At 44.5% G+C, this 20,799-nt stretch overlaps 1 protein-coding gene across 11 annotated transcripts in view; it reads right to left on the bottom strand.

Moving 5' to 3' along the window:
- AMBRA1 (autophagy and beclin 1 regulator 1) overlaps positions 1-20,799 on the bottom strand; it is a 172,445-nt gene that overhangs the window by 87,583 nt on the left and 64,063 nt on the right. For 7 of the 11 annotated variants that reach the window (XM_006042382.3, XM_006042384.3, XM_006042389.3 and 4 more), the window contains 4 exons: positions 20,550-20,636; positions 16,149-16,328; positions 3,628-3,708; positions 3,072-3,172 (listed from right to left, as the gene is read on the bottom strand). In XM_006042382.3, the coding sequence (XP_006042444.1) occupies positions 3,072-3,172; positions 3,628-3,708; positions 16,149-16,328; positions 20,550-20,636 (449 nt within the window). The remainder of the gene's footprint in view (positions 1-3,071; positions 3,173-3,627; positions 3,709-16,148; positions 16,329-20,549; positions 20,637-20,799) is intronic. The other 4 variants (XM_006042387.3, XM_006042391.3, XM_044929197.1 and 1 more) reach the window with 2 other exon arrangements.

The following is a 20,799-nucleotide window of genomic DNA, read 5'->3' as shown; positions in this document are numbered from 1 at the left end:
GTAACTGTTCTGAGACCATCACAACCTCATTCCAATCATATACGAGAAAAGTGTCTTTCCAGGAAAACTCAGAGTGCTTACTGCTAAAACGCTAATTTGCCTTCACTTTGAAAGCCATTATTACAACAGCTCTATTATATGATCACAAGTTTAATAAAAAGCAAAACATCTGTGTCCAGGAGGGCACAAAGGCGCAGGGAAGGGGTTGTTATATAATGAGATTTTCCTGAGCAAGCAGCACCAGGTCATTAAAAAGCTATGTCTAGAATCCACTTAAAATGGAGGCATTAAAACAAACGGGAAAATCCCCTGAAGATCAGCCAAGTTCCTTGGGACCTCTTTCCCTCTTCTAGATTAAGGACCTACAAGAAAAATGCTATTTTGATGCTTTGCACTTAAAAATAGCTGTGGGGAGACAGGCAGACTAGGAGACTGGAGTCCCACTGCCTGGTTCAGCTCCGGCTCCTTTACTTCTAGCTCCATCACTCTGGGCAAGTTAGCCTTCTGGGCTTCAATTTCTACCACTGTTAATTAGATAACAGCACCCATCTCATAGGATTACTGTGAGGAAGAAATGAAATAAGGCAAGGAAGAGCACTTAAAACACTCTCCAGCATACAGCAAATACTCAATGAATGTTAGGCTTTTGTTGTTGCTATTATTATTATTATTGGAATTTTCTCAAGAGAAGCAATAAAGAAACACAACCGTCATGGAATCTGGAGGGACATCCAAATATCTACAAATGATGAGGGCATTTAAGAAAGGCCCGATGGAAAGAGAAAAACAAATATATATTAACACACATATATATACGGAATCTAGAAGACGGTATGGATGAAGCTCTATGCATGGAAGCAGTGGGCATGCAGCCATAGTGAACAGACCTGTGGACACAGTATGGGAGGAGGGGATGGGATGCACCGGGAGAGCAGCGCTGGCACATAAACATTACCGGATGTGAAATCGCCAGCCAGTGGGAATGTGCTGTATGACCAGAGGGCTCATAACCAGTTCTTTTGTGACAGTGTAGAGGGAGGGGTAGAATGTGGTGGGAGGTGGGGGGGAGGTTCAAGGGGGAGGGGACATATGTATACTTATGGCTGATTCCTGCTGATGCACGGCAGAAACCAATATAATATTGTAAAGCAATTATCTTCCAATTAAAAAAAAAAACAGTAGGATAGATGCAAACTATTACACACAGGATGGATAAACAACAAGGTCCTATTCCATAGAATGGGGAACTATATTCGATATCCTGGGATAAACCATAATGAAAATACAGACAGGTAATACACATATGTGTATAACCGAGTCACGCAGCTGTACTGTAGAAAGTAACACAACACTGTAAATTCAAGTATGAGAAAATGAAAAAGACCAATGGACACTTTCTAACCGGTATCTTGAGAAAATGAAAGAAATGAGCTTAAATGTGAATGGAAACCATCCACTAACCTAACTCAAGAGTGAACGTCTCCAAGAGTCTAGATTTCCTTATCCTTAGGGTACTTTGCAGCTTCTGTTAGAGAAGTTTTCTCAGTAGATTTCATACTTGTTAACAACTGCCTGCTGGAATATAACCCCTATATTCAAAACTATCCATAAGTGAAAGTGAGCCATTTGGGGTCAGACCTCTGGACATAAAGAAGGGAAGAAGAAATAGAGGTGAAAAGTTATTAGATCAAAGGAGACAAAAAACAACACAGAGCTGTTAAAAAAAAAAACCCCAAAGAAACGAAATGCCAAGGAAACAGAGGCTTCCCAGCAGTAGAGGAGCAGGAGCTGCTGTGTGGGGTGGTGGAGGCAGATGTCTGGAACAAAGAAGGGTGGAGAGGAGCTCTGTAGTACTGTCTGGCAGCAAGTGATTATGTGCTAGTGAGGAGCTTCCATGTGCCATTAGCCAGGCCACACAGGAGTGCCCAGTAAGGAGAGGCACAGAGCCGTGGGGGCTGTTCACCACCGCGGGCCATAACCCTACTGAGTGGAGGCCATCAGGACACCATGGGGCAGTCTGCTCCTCTACCAAGCCTGGGCCTATGAAGCCCTGGCATCCAGCAGAGAAACCACCGAGGTTCCTAGTGGTTTCTAGGCCTTGACGCTGGCTAAAGAATACTGCTACTTAAAGGACGCCAGGTCTCATGGCCCACCCACCAGCTGTCGCCACAGCTTGGTCAGAAATCACCTTCCTGCAGCTCGATGGTGCCACTGCCTCACACAGATCCCTCTCTACCTTGAACCACCACATGGCCCAGATTTTCCAAAACATATTGTCATTTGAATTTTTTAAATAAGGATGCTTATTAAAGATACACCAAGATGTGGCTTGATTTTTATAGTTTTTAATGCCTTCACGTACATAAATTTACAAGTTGGCAGTGGAAGTGGGGGTAGGGCGGACGAAGAAGGGGAGGAAAGAGAAAAACCTTTTGTTGGAAAAAAAAAAAAAATGCATCTGCTTTGTTTCCTTCTCCAGAGACTGCCCAGAAGCAGCAGGACACCCTGTGTCTCAGCCCAGTCATGTCATACATCTTAGGCCCCAAACACTGGTCACTGCTACTCAACCACCATGTAACTGCCTCAGCCGGCTTGTCCAGCCCACTTTCTATTCTATGGAAATTTTTAAGCCAGCTCCTCCAAGGGTCTCTCTGCTTCCTCTGAAGACTCCACAGGGCCTGGGAACTCCATGTGCTGGCAGCAGACTAGGGTCAGAGAGGTGTGCCTTCAGCTCCTAATTAAATCACAGGATCTGGCTCATGAGTTCCTTGCCAATAAAACATGAACAATGCACCTTTATCATTCCATTTAAAAAAGTCTATTTGCTGGATTAAGAAACAAATGGTTTAAACAAATTAAAACAAAAAAATGTCTGAAGGAAGAGGGGATGGACAAAAAGCAGCAGCTTCCCTCCATCAGTAGCTTCCTGCCCTGAAGTAAGGCATCTGAGTACAAGACTTTCCGCCAGATGCCAAGATGCCATCGTAACAACGCAGGTAAAGAAAGGAAAGCTCTCCTTGACTCCCTCTTCCTTTAAAATGTCAAAATCCAAAGAAACAACTCCTTCTTACCTGCCAGGACCCTGTTAACAGAAGAGTGAGTAGCCAAGCCAGGCTGTCCACGTTCATGAAAAATCCCAGCATAAGGCAAGTATTCAGGCAGCAAGAAACGCCTGTAAGAAGGAATCGCGTGTTAAAAGCCTACTATCTTAAAACAAAGGACATACACCATCTACCAACCCTCAATCAAAGATAAGGGATCCACTAAGCCTAGGAATCCATAGAAACCTAGAGCAGAGTGAAATTTCTAAGACACATCCCTTAACACATGTCACATCTTCTTCCTGGATCGTGCTTCTAAGGTTTCCTGGGGCTTCTTTTCTTGGGGGGGATGGCGGGTGGGAGGCCTCCTATTCTTGAACAGGATGCTCCCAATGCCACTTTTCTATGCCTTTTCATTGTGGTTAATCATCTCCTGGGAAGTTTTTAGGTGGCAGGGCTTGACTATAGGCTCCCTAGGACATAATTCCAGATATGGACAATCCAGACCAGGAAGTAGGTTTAAAAATCCCAGTCTCTCATAAAGGCTCCTTTAGAAAAGCCTAGGAGCTGACTACCCGGTTCTTACCTTGGGACAAAGCGTCCAAGCGAAGGTGCAGACATGCGGGCATTGCGAGGAGCTCGGTGCCTGGATCTGTCACCACCGTCCCTGGAGAAAAAGAAAAAGACTACACGTGAGAGAGTCACGAAAGCAGAGTCAGACACCAGCCCCAAAGACAAGACGCCCCAAACCAAAGTCCTACCCTTCAGTGAGGGCCCCGGAGAAATCAGTCATCCCGGTTGCTTACTAACTTGAGTGGCACATTCATATACTGCATTTCTGGAGAACCTCGATTAAAAAATTTATGAGCATTTACTAACAGTTCAGTAAGAAGGAAGATTTTTCTTGGGTTAATGTGGTCTCTGAACTCTGCAGCGTCTGAAACTGAAACCAAGTTTAGATCTTCTAAAGGGATTTAGAATGGATATATATAAACTTTTTGTTTTCTAGATCAAAAGATGAGAGAAACTTCGGCTTTAGAGGATCCTGAAGGAAGAAAAATTCTCCCATCAATTTCATTCAACAACTGATTATCTCTAAATACACCTGTTTAGGTCCGTGGTATGGAAAAATCATTGATATGCAAAAGAAAAACAACACAAGAAAAAGACTAGGCAGTCCTTTTTTTTAGAGACTGAAAAGTTAACAATGATGAAGATGATCAGACAATGCAATCCTAAGCTAGGTCATTTTAGCAAAAAGAAAAAATGTTTAGTGTTTTCTTTACGGTCTGTTAGAATAACAGTAATAACCACCATTATAAAATAGCTACTAAGTCCTAATACAAAGATTATTAATTAATATGTTATTTCATTTAATCTTTTGAGTTTTCCATCAAGAATCATTAGATGTGTTCTACAGATAAGGGACTAAGGACCAGAGAGGGAAATGCCCAAGGTCACATAACTAGTAGGTGGTTGAGATAAGATTCAAGGAAGATCCATCTGACTCTAAAGCCCTGGCTCTTTTCAATACACTTCACTGCTTCCTACAAGAGAAGAGAAGACAGAACCTTCACGTGGCTTAGTTTCCAATGCATGAAAGGAACAATAAGCCAAAGGGCACTGGCTGGACAGAGTAGTTAATTAACTGCTCAATCAACTCTACAAAATAAATGAACCTCTTGAGAGCTTGAACTGGGGTATTTTTCTGAATTCTTCCTTTGGATTATCTTCAACTTAATGAGATAATCTTCAAACTGGCCCTGGAATCAAAGTTAAGACAACAGTTTGGCTTTCAAGGACACTACTGAGAGCCTTACAAATCAGAAATGAAAGCCCAGGAAAATTTTTATATCTTGGTAGAATTGGATGCTGAGCATTTAGAGACAAATCAATATCAGGGATATTGGAAGTTGATCCATTAAAAGTCAGTACTTGGTTTTTATCTTCCCAGAAGAGACAGCATACTGCTGTTTTCTTTAACAGAGTAAATTTCTTTGACTTGAAACTCTACAGATGAAGGGAGGTGCAAGGAAAGAGAGATAAGACCATATGGAAAGTGAAAAGGGGATTATAAAGAACGAGATCAGAAGTTCCTGACCAGTAGACCGCAACTCTGGGGAACCCACAAATTATTATAAGGAGCAGCTTATTATCAAACAAAAAAGGCAGCTCCCAAATTAAGTATATTATTATTTTTCAATATGTAGATTCAAGTTGTGATCAAAGTACCAATTCAGTTAAAAGTACAAGGGAATTCATGACAGCTCCTCACATATTTTACTTATCAATGGGCACTGAGAGTGCAACTAATTATCATGAGAGGAGTTAGAAAATATTTTGAAGTTTTAAGGGTTCTAAGGGGGAAAAAAGGGTCCTAAGCCTCAAAACAGTCAAAAATTAAGTTACAGAAAGAAGCATCATGGGACAAATCCAATTACTTTATTCTACAGCTATGAGAGAGAGCTGGCCTTCCCAGAATCACAACGTGGAGCTGACAATTTACTTCTGAACAAGGGCCAAAGAGCCCTCTCTCTCTGGACAATAAACAGCACTCTATCTGGCATAAGCAGACTTGAAGAGCAGGAAAGGCGGGGGTGGGCAGTGCAGGAGACAGTGGTTGTTGGTTAGTTGCTAAGTCATGTCTGACTCTATTGCAACCTGATAGACCATAGCCTGCCAGGCTCCTCTGTCCGTGGGATTTCCCAGGCAAGAATACTGGAGCGGGTAGACATTCCCTTCTCCAAGGGAACTTCCTGACCCAGGGGTGGAACCTGCATCTCCTGCACTGGCAGGCAAATTCTTCACCACTGAGCCACCAGGGAAGCCCATAGCAGACAGTACAAAACAGCAACTGCCAGAACCCAAACATGACACAGAGCCAGGTGAAAGGACATATGAAGATAACGCAGAAAGATGGACGAACACCGTGGCTGGGAGAAAATGTGGGCTCCTGTGACATATTTCCTATGGCTCTTTTCATTGTTATTAAAACCTAAAAACAATTAACTTCCTTCTGATTCAATTTCTCCTTCCATTTAAAAAAAGAAAGGAGGAAGGAGGACAAAACGTGGTCAGAGATAATGGCTTTATGTTACTTAGAGATTACTGGAAGATATATACAGATGTAACTATATATAACTATATCTTCCAGTAATCTCTGAGTAACATATCATAACAATCTCCTTATAGATATATATATACACACACACATAGAGAGAGAGGAAAATAAGATGCATATACAGGAAAATCAGCTGGCTCAGATACAAGCAGTCTCAGACTGACAGTTACATTACGAACCACAATAAAGGCAATATATTAAGTGATTGGAGATGTATCTAACATTTTGATTAATGACAGGGAAGTCAGAGTTAAACAGCATTTCAATAAAATGTAGAGAAGACTTCAAATTCAAATTGTTGGGCACACCAGCAAAGAAGCAGAAATGACAGAACTGTACACAGACTGATTGGAAAAATGGACCGTGGTGAACACACAAATGAGATGCTGCCTATAGAAAAAAAAAAAAAAACAAATCACAAAGGCATCTGGGAGAAAATAGCCTGTAACAGTAACAACTCAAACATTTCCTGACTGGAAAAAACTTGAAAACATAAATGAGCAAGGTGGCAAAGGCCAGAATGCCCAACCAGTGGACAAGTTAAGCAGGAAGAGGGCACAAGACCCAGGTTTTCCTGCTGGCACACAAAAAACCTTGACTAAAGGCATGGCTCCAATAAGCGAGAGGTGAAAAGAGCAACTAATGACTCTAGCTGCTAGTTCTTCTATAGTTCAGAAAGGAGAGAAAATTCAAAATAAGGAGCTGAGATGGGGAAACATATTTCATTGTAAAGGTCATTTGCAAAGGCTCGGCGGAGGGGGTGGGTAGAAGTGAGGGGAGAAAGGAAGAGTGGTAAGAGTGTTAAGAAAAGACAAAGAAATTAAAAAAAAAATACTTAACATGTTCAATTCAGAAAACTGCAGACTCTGCCACTCACTTCAGTGCTGATACAAGATCAACATGGAGCAAGACTCCACAAGATGAAGGAGGCAAATTTAGGCAGAGACTGAAGGTTAGAAAATGTTTGCCAGATGAGCAATGCGTGAAAGGTAGACCCAGAGAGGCAGTTCACGGAGGAATATTGGAGGGTGCTAAATACTGGAGACTAACATAACACAAGGGCTTCCCTGGTGGCTCAGAATCCGCCTGCCAATGCAGAAGATGCAGGTTCAATCCCCGGGTCAGGAAGATCCCCCGGAGAAGGAAATGGCAACCCACTCCGGTATTCTTACGTAGAGAATTCCATGGACAGAAGAGCCTGGTGGATGGACTACAGTCTACGGGGTCGCAACACAGTTGGACATGACTTGGCGACTAAACAAGAAGAACAAGGACAATGTAACACAGACCATGCCCTTTTCCAGGATGGGGCGAGGAGGGACTTAAAAAAAACAAAAACAGTGAAGACCCGAGTATGCAAACATGCTGGCACTGCTCCTCTCACTGGAGGACTCTTTCTCACCAGAATCCTTTTCAGGGAAACACCTGAGAAATCCTCATCAATTTCCTCAGCCAGAAGCTGCCTTTAAGCCAGCGGGACAGAAGCTGGCTGAGTTATTAATGGCTTTCCCAGCTGTTGAACTCTGTGCATCTCTGATTAACTCTCAGAGGGGTATTTGGGAAGGAGAGAGAAAAAAAATCAGACTTTCTTATAAAACATTTTATAAGGAAAAAAACACCCTTCAAACAATTAAGCGTCTAAGACGAGTGCCGAATACAAGAAAAAGCAATCTCTGGAACAAGGGAGAAACACAGCAGCTACCCTTGCTAAATGCCTGGGATTAATTGCCTCAGAGAGAGGCTATAATTTAAAGGAATGGAAAACACACCTACAGGCCGCCGTCTGAGTCCTGACCAGACAGGCAGGCTGCCATCACCCTCGTGACAAACAGCTCTGACTCGGGCCTTTGTCAAGGCAGCTCTGGCAGCACAGAGCTCAAAAGGCCATTGTCTTCTTGACAATACACAGTTGACTCTGCTGAAAATCAGACTATTAAAAAAAAAAAACCTGTTTCCCCGAGTTCTTCGGTTTCTACTCAATCTCCAGACAATAGAAGGTGTACTCCATCATTCCTGCCCCTGGATGCACAGAGAGCTTGCCCCAGTCCTTTCCTTACTCGGGTGCTGTTAGTGAGGCTCTAAGGCAATGGCACCCCACTCCAGTACTCTTGCTTGGAAAACCCCATGGACGGAGGAGCCTGGTAGGCTGTAGTCCATGGGAGCACCAAGAGTTGGGCTCGACTGAGCGACTTCACTTTCACTTTTCAGTTTCATGCATTGGAGAAGGAAATGGCAACCCACTCCAGTGTTCTTGCCTGGAGAGTCCCAGGGACGGGGGAGCCAGGTGGGGGGCCGTCTATGGGGTCGCACAGAGTCGGACACGACTGACGAGACTTAGCAGCAGTAGCAGCAGTCTCTACTTTGAAGGACTGTGTATGTGTGCCAGGGAGAGATTTCTGGGAGGGAGGCACAGGCCCGGCAGGGATTATTCACAGGGGATACCTAATAGCAGAGGTCTCTTGGAAATGCAGAGCCTTAATTCTTCTCCAAGGAATAGTAATATAACAGATAATTACCACTTACAAATTCTTCTCCTCTCTTATTCTACCTTTAATTTCATCTGCATACATTATGCAAATCCATATTCCTATTGTGCATTTTATATTAAAAAATAAATACATATCTCTAAGTGATAGTTACCCTCCTTTCCCTCTCTTCCCTCGTGGCTGTTTAATTCTTTAAACCCAGACATATTTCATTTTTCTCTTCCCCTAGCATTCCTTATAATAAATATTCATGTGTATTATACTTGCCCAGAAAGAATACTAATTCTAAAGCTGCCAAGCAATATTATATATTTCTAAGCAATAGGAAAGAGCTGGAATCCTCAGGAAAGAGCTGGAATTCAGGCAGGCATATATTTTATAAATATGCTGGGGCTCCACAGGTACCAGATATCCTATTCCTAATCCTCAGGAGGGGAATCTGAACCCTGGTGGTTCAGATGGTAAAGAATCTTTCCTGAAAGGCAGGAGACCTGGGTTCGATCCCTGGGTTAAGAAGATCCTCTGGAGAAGGGAATAGCTACCCACTCGAGTATTCTTGCTTGGAGAATCCCACAGACAGAGGAGCCTGGCGGGTTACAGTCCATGGGGTCACAAAGAGTCAGACACGACTGAGCGACTAACACCTTCACTATCCTCAGGAGGAAGTCTCCCCACTTTGCTGAGACTTCTCAGTATTCTACGTCTGCTGAGTACAAGGGAAATTCTTCTAAGACAGTTAGTTAGCTCCAACAAAGATCCAAGAGCTTTAGGGCTGAAATAAACTTCAGAGATTATCTAATCTGATTTTACAAGATCAGACATTGAGGCCTGGGGTAGGAGAGGGACTTGCCAAAGATCAAATAACAAATCACAGGAGTCCCTAGACGATAGGTGTTAGGCTCTGGGGACCAGCAGGCTCGCACAAGAGATCCTGGTTCCACTCATCGCTGCTCTGGGATAAACTTAGTTCAAAATCGGTTCCAGTGAGAGTAAAAAAGGACTTGGGCAACACTCTGTGTGGAGAAGTAGGAAGTGAGACAGCTCAGCACTCAGGCGGCTCGTCTCCCGGGAACATTCACAAATAGGCCCCTCTCTTAGAAAACACCGAGGCCTCTCACACCCAATACTTAACATGCAGTCCTCATATGTCCTCGTGTGGATTTCGCCCACTGCTTTCTAACTGGTTTTCCTGCATCCGTATACTTGCAACTTGCCTAACCAGTGCTGTCAGAATTCACTGCCTAAAATACATATTGAATAATGGCTGCCCTCAGATAAAAATGAGGTCAAAACTTCTCAGCCAGGCATTCCAGGCCCTCCGCAGCCCAGGTCTTTCTGATCTTCTCGCTCGAACACGCCATTGCTCTGAAAAGTGAAAGTGAAAGTCGCTCAGTCCTGTCTGACTCTTTTCAACCCCGTGGACTGTACAATCCATGGAATTCTCCAGGACAGAATACTGGAGTGGGTAGCCTTTCCCTTCTCCAGCGGATCTTCCCGACCCGGGAATCGAACCGGGGTCTCCTGCAAAGCAGGTGGATTCTTTATCAACTAAGTTATCAGGGAGCAACCTATTGCTTCCATTGCTCTAGCCACGGATCTCTGCAGAGTCTCCAAATAAAGCCTATTAATCTTCTGTGTTTAGGTTTTTGCTTAAGCTACTCCTTTGTCTAGAGCCTCCTTCCCTACTCCCATCCTCCACGTCAATCCATCAGAGTCCTCGGCCGTCTTCACACCCAGCTGAAATCCACGAAGCCTTCTCACATCTCCCCTAGCACCCTCTCCCATGTGCGTTGGTGGTATCGTGGCGAGCATAGCTGCCTTCCCAAGTACTCACTCCCTTCACACAAAGCTGTCCTGTACTTCAGTTCAGTTCAGTCGCTCAGTAATGTCCGACTCTTTGCGACCCCATGAATCGCAGCACGCCAGGCCTCCCTGTCCATCACCAACTCCCGGAGTTCACTCAGACTCACATCCATCAAGTCAGTCATGCCATCCAGCCATCTCATCCTCTGTTGTCCCCTTCTCCTCCTGCCCCCAATCCCTCCCAGCATCAGAGTCTTTTCCAATGAGTTAGCTCTTCGCATGAGGTGGCCAAAGTACTGGAGTTTCAGCTTTAGCAACATTCCTTCCAAAGAAATCCCAGGGCTGATCTCCTTTAGAATGGACTGGTTGGATCTCCTTGCAGTCCAAGGGACTCTCAAGAGTCTTCTCCAACACCACAGTTCCAAAAAGCATCAATTCTTCGGCACTCAGCCTTCTTCACAGTCCAACTCTCACATCCATACATGACCACAGGAAAAACCATAGCCTTGACTAGACGGACCTTTGTTGGCAAAGTAATGTCTCTGCTTTTGAATATGCTATCTAGGTTGGTCATAACTTTCCTTCCAAGAAGTAAGCGTCTTTTAATTTCATGGCTGCAGTCACCATCTGCAGTGATTTTGGAGCCCAAAAAAATAAAGTCTGACACTTCAGGGGTACCTTATTACAGTCTGTTATAAGATACTATGTAAAGATCTGATCACTCGAAGGTTTAAAACTCTTCAGTGACTCCCTCTCACCTACAGGGTAAAGGTCACCTCCTTTGCAAGGCACCTGAGACGTCCCAAGATCTGGCGCCACTCTAACTCCCGGGCTCATCTCCTGCCGTATCTTGGACTTGACAACCTGCCCATACTTGTCAACAAGGGAACCCCTGACAGACTCCAGAAGGTTTCATGTTTCTATGACTGTGCATTTATTTGCCTTTCTTCTAAGTATATCGGGAGGAAAAGTCCTATTTTAAGGCATATACTTTGTCGTTTATAAACCCACCCTGTAAAAACAAGCAACCATCACAAAAATCAATTATATGAAATTATTTAATACTTTGCTGAAAAAAAGGAAGTGAACAGTTTCTTATCTCATCTCAGTTTAAGGCCTGCTTCCATGTAACACCACCACTGGGTAAGTCTCCTAGGGTGCCTGACTTGACTGCTTTGGCAGGTTCCAGTCAGTAAAGAGAACAGTCACTTTACAGCGTCTTCCCTCACAGTTTCTCTTGCACTACTGATATCAAAGAGTTTACAGTCTGTAAGTCAAAGGGAGAGAAAAGGCAGCCTCATTTCAAAATGAATAGACAACTTTTTCTACTGAAGGTTCACCCTTTCCTTTCTTGGCTACAAGTCACGCATTTGTTATTAGCAGTCACCGACTCCCACGGGAGTCCTGGAAATCTGGCGCACAGAGAGAGGACACATGGCTTCACTCGACTGCAATGCCTAGCCCCGAAACTGGACACGAGCTTGCGGGCCTCACAGAGCTATCAGGACTTCACCTGCAGACGCAAGATGAGAGCAGCATGACTGGTTTTCTAACGTATTTTCTTGGTGTGACTTAATTAAATTTTAGTCACGGCAAAAGGGCAGATGAAGAATATTAAATTTCGAACTATAAACGCAAGTAACTTCTCCTACGCCACACCCAATCAGACGGCAGAGCTGAGTGACAGCCTTCAGAACCCTCCTCAGCTATGTTATATACTAAGAAGACCTTTTGATGACTTCCTTGCTAGAACTTCCCCGCGTCTTGCGAGGGGAACACGAAAGCCCGCAGGTTGAGGCTCCTCTGCACGAATGGACACGGTAAGGCGACAAACACATCATGCCAAACCGAGGACCCAGCACCCATCCTGAGCTCTCAGAAACGACTGTCAATCATTTCACAAGGAAACGGTCTGGTGTATTTGCTCACAGCACGGATTTCTAGGTAAAAGGAGACCAAATACAACCAGATATATTGGAATAGTTAATAAAATACATGCAACAGACTTAAAGAAACTTCATCTTAAGGCTGAAAGACTAGGATTTCTCACTGAGATGTTTTCCCAAAGTACAGCCCAGTGTCACAACTGTGAATGAACGACTATTTCTCTCTGTGCTGGCAGCAACTCTTAAGAAGTTGAATATAATTTCCCAGTGTCGGGAGATATCTGTGACTGATCTAATCCGAAGCTTCTCCAGTTCTGACTGTCATTAGCACAGGGTATCTTTGCCTTTAAGGCAAAGTAGTTACAAAAAGAGGCAAGAATCAGGAGATGATTCTGGGACTGTAATTACATTTAGAATAACAGATAAAATGAGGAAGAGGAGCTGAGGATAGTTAAAACTACAGTCATAAAGTCACAGACACCACGTCTTCTGCAGGACTTAGGAACTACGGGAACAGAGAGCTCAACCTGGGCTTCACAGAAGCCTCTCTCCATCTTTTTCCAAAGGGATGGTGAAAATAAAAATGTGAGTTTTCCTTCAGCTTCTTTGCCATCTACATTCTAGTGGGTGGTCTGAGCTCAGAAGCAGGCAGACAGCAGGGTCAGGGGCAACCACATCCTGCCCCTGCTTGTGAGCATCTTTATGCAAAGACAGACGCTGAGGGCTTCAGGACAGACCTCCTGACAGCAGGTTTCTGGATGTCCTGTTTGTGCATTCTGACAAACAGGGGGTGCCTGCAGCCTCAGTCCTTGCCGCAGACAGAGACGAATGGTAGGAGAAAATGCGTGCCTGGGAAGATGGCCATCAATCCAAATGACAAAGAATGGAAAATTTAACCTGACGTTGACCAACCTTCAAAGCTATCCCCCACGAGCGATAAATCTAGACAGTCTTGTTCCCCCAGCAAGCTCATGGAGCTAGGACTCAAATATGGTTGTACATCATTTTTAAAGGGTTTTACATCTGCAGGACAATAAAGTCAGACACTAAATATGTTTGCTCCTGATCTCTAATCTTAGATATGCCTGATTTTGGTCAAGCTTCAGTATCCTTACTTTAAAAAAACCACACTGAAAGGAACTACTATCTCAGAGGGTTATTATAACCAGTAAACTAGATTGTTAAATATACAATGTTATGTCTGTTATTAATTAGTGTACATGAAAAATATGGTAGCTGACTGATCCCTTTCATTAGATGGAAGAGTAAGGAGAACCAGAACAGAAGGGATGTGGGGAATGGCTCCCTCTGTCTTTTGAGGCCACTATACACCTAGATGGGACACGCTGGAGAAAGGCAAAATGATCTCCGACTCTGCAAATGGGAGGAGAGAGAAGAGGTCATGCTGGAGGGGCAGAGGCAGGCATGCACTGTGCTGGGAAGGCGAGGAAGCCCAGCAGGGCAGTGTCTCTGAATGGTATTCTAAGTGCTAGGAGGATCCCAGGCCACACCTAACTTACCTGCGCCTCTGTACTTGAAAGAACTATAAATTACAGGTGTACCTTCCCTTCTGGTTGAGGAAAAGGATTAGGGAAAGAAATTAAAAGGCACAGTCCCTAACTCTCTCACCCTGTCCCCTCTCAGAGCCCCTGGAGACTAACAAAGGGGCAAGCCCAAGCAGCCCTCGGCCTACAGCAGGGGAAGAGGGTGGGGAAGGAGAGGACGCACGAGCACACGGTAACCGGGCCTCGAGCAGCCAGCAGTGTCCTGCACGAGAAGGCCTGGACAGCTAACACTGAGGTGACTGACCCACAGCTGCTCTTAAAAAACAAGATTACGGTCTGCTCCAGCCCCCAAAGGAAGGCAAACACCAGGGGAGGGGCTTTTGGAGGGACTGGAGAGAAACCAGTCCACTGTCACTAACCAGGGAGCCGTGTGAGACCCCAAGGGAAAACAACGGCTAAGTCAGTGCATGAAAGGTGAAGAAGGCCATGCTGAAGCCGGGGGCAGCGAGGGCACAGGGGGGCTGTGGGGAGCACGAGGAGGAGGCAGTCTGACACAGGGAAATGGGGGAGGAAGGGGAGAGGGAGGAGGCGGAACAGAAGGAAGAGAAGGCAAGGTGGGAGCAGAACGTTTTAAACTAACCCAGAACTCCACTGTGAAGGACAAGTCACGAGGCAAGATACAGCTCAAAGGCACAAGCCCCACGTTTCACCACGGCGAAGAGCTAACAGCCTTCCACACGCGCGTCGAGAGAGGGCTCTGCAGGACTCCCAGGGCTCCACGGGATTACCGAGGCTTCTCAGCAGCCCTGAGTCCTGGCAGCCTTGGCCTTGTACGCTGAGACTGCGTCGCTGAATAGCCCCCGGGGCTGGAAAAACACTCATTTCGGCAAGGGAACAAATCTCCCTACAGGCGTCTGCCTGGCTAAAGGCGGACTGGAGACCGTCCCTTCACTGCTGGGCCCACACCGCCCGCCCCCCAAGCAGGGACTTAAGCCAGGAGGACACATGCCGAGAGTCCCAGAGCGGCTGCGCCCTTCTTGCCCCGCCGCCTCTCCTCCGTTTGCCACAGCACAGCTGTTTCAGGGCATCCTTGCATTTCCTTCACATTTCCATCTTCCGCAGACAAATGAACCTCCCACTGAGTGTTCCTTCTGCCTCTAAGTACACAGTTGCTTGCTTGTTTAAGGATTGAATCACGAGGGCAAATTGGTACGATGGGTGTCCCCATCTTCTTGGTCCTTGGAGGCAAAGATATTTCTCAAACACCTTAAAGCTTCACTGCAAGATGGCTCCTGGGGAACTATCCATTCAGCTCACAAAAGAAGGCAGAAGGGAGGCAGGAACTCTCAAGATCCCAGACTTGACCAGGCCATGTCAAGATGAACGGGAAGAAAAAGGAAGATGACTGACAGGCTGTCCTGTTCCAGTACTGGCAGCAAAAGAAGATGCTCAACCATCCTTCTCTCTTTCTTATTTTGTATGTTTTGAGAAAATCAAAATGTAGGAATCAAAGCAAGAGCCAAATGTCCAATTTGATACGAGCCAGGAAAACTCAGTTTCAGGATGGAAAGAAACACAAGAGGTGGCTAGAAAGGTCAGGCATGGCAGCTGAGAGATTGTAAAACCCGGCAGCCACACTGCGGAGCTTGACCCCACAGCCCAGGGCTGACACTGCTCCTTCAGTTCAACCCTGTAACCCAGCTGACCACTCGAAGAGGCTCGAAGATGGAGGAAATACCTCTCAACCCCCATATTAATCTGACAGGCCATCTCCAAAGGATCCTTGCTAGGGGTGGAGAGAGACAGGACACTGAGAGGCAAGGGACCAGGACCTCAAAGAAGCAGTGTGATCGAGGGTGTAAAAGAATTCTGTCTCCTGGGGAAATTCAAGACTTTTATTTTTAATCTCTATATCCACTTTTTTGTAAGAGAAAAAAACACCAACCCTCCTGCCTCCTGGATGGTGTGAAGTCAGTCCACATGAAGCATTTCCACAGTCACTGTTCATGCAAAAGGGAAGTAGAAATGTTGCCTGAAGTGCAGCGGCCCAGCTTCTCCCAGCCCGGCCTGGGCCCCGTGGGCTGTCTCTTCCCCCAGGCGCCAGGCAATCAGCAGTGCACTGGCCAGAGGTGGGGAGTGCCCTGGGCATTTTAACCCTCTGTCCCTCACCCCATGCTACTGCTCGTAAGTAACAACTTAGGGGTGTGAAGCCAGAATGTCAACCACTGTTGCTCGGACAGTGGCCAACTTGGAAGTACTCATGACTTGGGAGGAGGGGGAAGAAAGCAAGCTGAACAGATACTTACTCAAAGTCCTCAAACTCCAAGTCGGTTCCCTCCACGGATGGACCCTGGTTGTCTGAGGAAGAGGAGGAGGTGGAGGAACGGAGGCGGTTCTGCTGGTAGCGCATGGAGCGCTGGCGGATACTGTCTCTCCGTGACAGGTACTGGATCATTCTCTGGGCATAGTATGCAGCAGGAGATAATCTGAGAGAGACAGAGAGGAACAAACACAAACTAGCACTAATGCGGGGAGCACTGCGCAAGACAGTAAGTCCAGCTCTCCCGTCACATCTCCCTGAAAGCCAGGAAGCCCAGCTCTCCCTCACATCTCCTTGCCGAGGCGAACTCCGGGGACACAAAAGACAAAGGGCATGTAACTCCCCAGGAGGTTTGTGCTGCAGCGTGCTTAACAGACTGCCTTATCTTGGAACAGAAATACTGGTGGCTAAAGAGGCTGTGTAATCAGCCATCATCTGATCAACAGCTGCCCCCTCCCACGAGTTTAACACTGGACTTTCCTTTTTTAGTTTCTCAAGGGACCTCTTTTAAACTTCTCAGGGTGCCCTTTATAAAGACTCGCAGCTTTCCCCTAATCGTCCATACTCAAAATGTAAGACACGAAAGGGACTGCAGCTTCTTCCACTTTCCAAACGAGAGAACAGGCTGAGAGACAGTGAACCCAGGACGACTGAAGAAGGCATCTTCAGGCGTCCCCTTCACCAGGATTCCTTTCTTCTCCAACAAACATCTATAGTTCCAGAACTGTCCTAGTTCCTTAGGATTATCTCTTTGAACTTCTTATCTCTCCTTTACAGATTATCCAGATATTTTAACACAGAGAAGATATTCAGGATAGAGACAGTACAATATACTCAGGAGAAACACAAAATCTGAAAGATTCGTCTATTTCTTCAGACAGAGCATCAGAGGCTACATGGGCACTGAGCAACACAGACGACAACAGTCACTCTCCTCCCTACGGTGGCTGCTCTCATCTAGACAGACCTGCATTCTGACCGTGGGGTCAGCACCTTCATATTCCTCCCTTACGATGGCCGCTCTCATCTAGACAGACCTGCATTCTGACCGTGGGGTCAGCACCTTCATATTCCTCCCTTACGATGGCTGCTCTCATCTAGACAGACCTGCATTCTGACCGTGGGGTCAGCACCTTCATATTCCTCCCTTACGATGGCCGCTCTCATCTAGACAGACCTGCATTCTGACCCTGGGTCAGCACCTTCATACTCCATGAAAATATCCATGTCCTATACAATTTGCATAGTCCCTTCTTTCTCAAGTTTTTCCTCTTTCACAACACATATAATTTGAGGCTGTGAATTGAGAAAGTGAGAGTAGACCAATATCAGAAAAATGCTTTATATATATCTTAAGTGGATACTAAGCAATTTCAAGACTTAAAACCTGCCCAAGGCACATACACTTCGATTCAGCAATTCCATTAGTGATTTTATCCCACAGAAACACACAAGGATATTGAAGATAAATATATAAATTGTTGGCATTAGTGAAAAATCAGAAACACCTCAAATGTCCATCAAAAGATTAAATAAATTATACCTATACAAAGAAACACTATGTAATAGTTGAAAAGAAAAAGTTATCCCTACATATGCACAACAAAAGCCCTCTAAAATAAAACTTTATGTATGATGTATGTGTGTGTGTATATATATAGACACACACACACACACACAGATATATATATTTCTGTAATTAGAACAAAAATAAAACACAGCAATCCTGATGAGGATTCCCAGGGACCTTAACTTCTACAATGTTTGAATATAAAAGGAAAAAAAGCATCTTCTTTAACAACGGAACTCTGGAAAAACTGATTGAGAATGGAAAAAGAAATACTTATATCCAAATGGTAGGAAAAGTATTTACAAACATCTTGCTGCCTGATCTTTCATTACTCCTAGACAAAGTAAGACCCTGGGCAAATCCTCAGTAAATCTACTCACTCAGACCAAAGAAGATCCTGCAGTTAACAAGAAATAAGGCTGCCTCAGAAATGACTGCCATCCCAGGTGGCGCCCTTCTGACCAGCCATCCAACAGACTTCCAAGGAGGCCAGGACACAGTCTTTGGAACTCAGAAGGCTGTGTTACGGAACAACATGCTGCCTTTGGTGCCTCTGATTCCAAATTATCTTTATATACTAGGTGGGCATGGAAGGTACAAAAGCCTTGGCCGAGATCATCAGAGTGTAAGAATTAACATCTCAACTTGTGGGACATTCATTGTCTCTTTGGGCACCTGGTACCATGCGTTTGGTGAGGATGAATCAAGAACCCTACATTTTCAACAGACAGAAGTCAATACTGTCTCTACCAAATACAGAGAAATCTGCCAGCAGAAATCAACTGCTGTTGGTTAAATTCTCAAGTTAATCAGACTAGAAAGGAATGAAAAACTGAAGTTTAAAGAAAAAATAAAGTTTTAAGACGAGAATGAAGATTCTTTTTTTAGAAATGATACTGAGAAGTGACCACAAAAACACTTGTTCCTCAGTTGTCAACCTACCCTAATGGAAAACTCATATTAAGGTGAGAGAGGTAGAAATAATGCTGATGCTAACAATAATTAAATAAAGACTGTCCTTTTATGTAGGGGTAAAAATTCAGCACTAAGTAACCTCAATTGTTTAATTTCACCATTGAACAGCAATTCCCTAAGCTATGAAACTATGCATCAGTGGTAAAGAAAAATACTCTTGGCACAAGTCTTAAGTAGAAGTATATCCTAGTCTTGTCTTTTTAGGTATCCAAGAGAAGCTAAGGATCTGAATGCTGAGATGTCTCATAAAGGTTCTGATCTATACATATTATGCAGGGTGAAGTCTAAGAGGAAAAAGAAATTAAAAAGCTAATAATGAGGTAACAATCATCCTTCTACTTGAGAGCTTGATAATTATCAAACTCTAAAAATGTTCCAAGTGAATATTTTAAATAACTCAAGTTTTCTTCAAGGAAGAATACTACCCCCCTTGAAAAAAAACCTACTTTACGTTTAAAGGGAAAAATGTAAAAATACAAACACCATAAAGCCTGGTGTTTCTGTGATAAAGATCTGAGTAGGAATAAACAACAAGTTTATTACATGAAAGGGGGACAAGTAATGGTCTTTATGAATCACTGTTAAACTTTGTCAGGTTAAAAACTCTGGGGTTGAGATTCCCACTACTGTCCTTAAAAAAAAAAAAAAAAAAAAAAACAACACTGTTTCACAGCAAGAAGTTCTCTCAGTGTTTCAAAGAAACTGGTGTACCCAAAACAATTCCTTCTCTTACTGAGGGCTTATCATTTTCAAATATGACTACAGACTAACTTCTTTGTTTCAGTCTTTGTCAGAGTTGTCTACCCGTTTTAAAATCATAAACCCCCAGTTCCCTGACCCTTGGATCGGCTATTCCTGGGGTATGGAAAAGGAAGTAACAGGATGGTGGGGAATCTTTTCATTAGTGTCCTAGAAAGAACGCTCAGAATCATGACGTAACTGTGGTAACAACGAAATCGTTCAATATCCTTGAAATCAACTTGGTCTAAAGGTTCCAATCCTGACTTGAAATTCTTGATCTACAGCAAAGCTCACTTAGCCTTTTCCGACCCACATTGTTACCTTCAACCCCACCATTATAAACTACCCTCTTCTTTTGGCAAAACTTCCCAGTGTGTGTTCTGGAGTTGCTTAAAGAATGTGCAGGTTATCCCCCTTTTGGATCACTAACAGAATTATTAGACCCAGCTGTGACATCCCCAAAGGGCTGCTCACCATAAATAAATATTATACATCAACTCAATACCCCATCCTTGGTCCTGAGTTACCAGTATAAAGGTGGGCCTTAAACTCATGAGAACTTTTTTTTTTTAATCTCTTCAAGATCTTTTCAAATGTCTGCTGATTGGTGTAAGGCAAGCTCTTTAATAACATGCAACTTATTTTACTCAGTTACCCTTGTCAGCCATCTCTTTCTTCATGTAGTCTCCAAAAAGTCAACATCTGAATGACCTTGATTTCTGCCTTATGATGTTCTAAAGTCTCTCTCAAATGAGGATTTTTTGGTTTGTTTTTAATTCGTTAAGTGATTTCCCTATTAATAAAAACTGTCATTTCCCTTTTGGCTGTCCATCTGAATGGTAACGGCAGAAAAGAAATATCCTAGGACTCTGCCAGGGAGCCCCAAAGGATGAAGGCTCGGTCATAACCCTCTGCCACCAGAGGCGCTGTTCACTTACCTGGAACACTTCCCCTTCACCTGAACCACCTGTCTCAAAACTGTAACTGAAGAGTCCAAGAGCACCAGGACCAGAGAGGCACAGGACGGGGCTTCCAGCAGCTCGGCAACCCCAAGGGCAGCCCCTCCCCCCCACCTGGTGCCATTGCTCACTTTAGCCTTACCTCGCTGGGTCTGGGTAAATTGGGTGCTCTCTGGATCCTGCTCCATCATAACGGGATAATGAAATGAGGGAAGACTCCAGCAGCCTCCTAGCAGAGATTAAAAAAATGGCAATAATCCCTGTCAATTACCAACTCAGAGGTCATTCATAAGGAAAAATGGGGGAGAGAGATAAATAACATCCCCCTTTGCGGCTAGCTAACACCTCTTGTCTGGGCTCGCATCCTTCCTACCAGCACTTAGAGGTGTAAG

This window comes from Bubalus bubalis, chromosome 16 (assembly GCF_019923935.1).
Source record: "Bubalus bubalis isolate 160015118507 breed Murrah chromosome 16, NDDB_SH_1, whole genome shotgun sequence".
Classification (NCBI taxonomy): domain Eukaryota; kingdom Metazoa; phylum Chordata; class Mammalia; order Artiodactyla; family Bovidae; genus Bubalus; species Bubalus bubalis.
The sequence above is the reverse complement of the archived record's forward strand: the minus strand, read 5'-3'. Positions and strand labels throughout refer to the sequence as shown.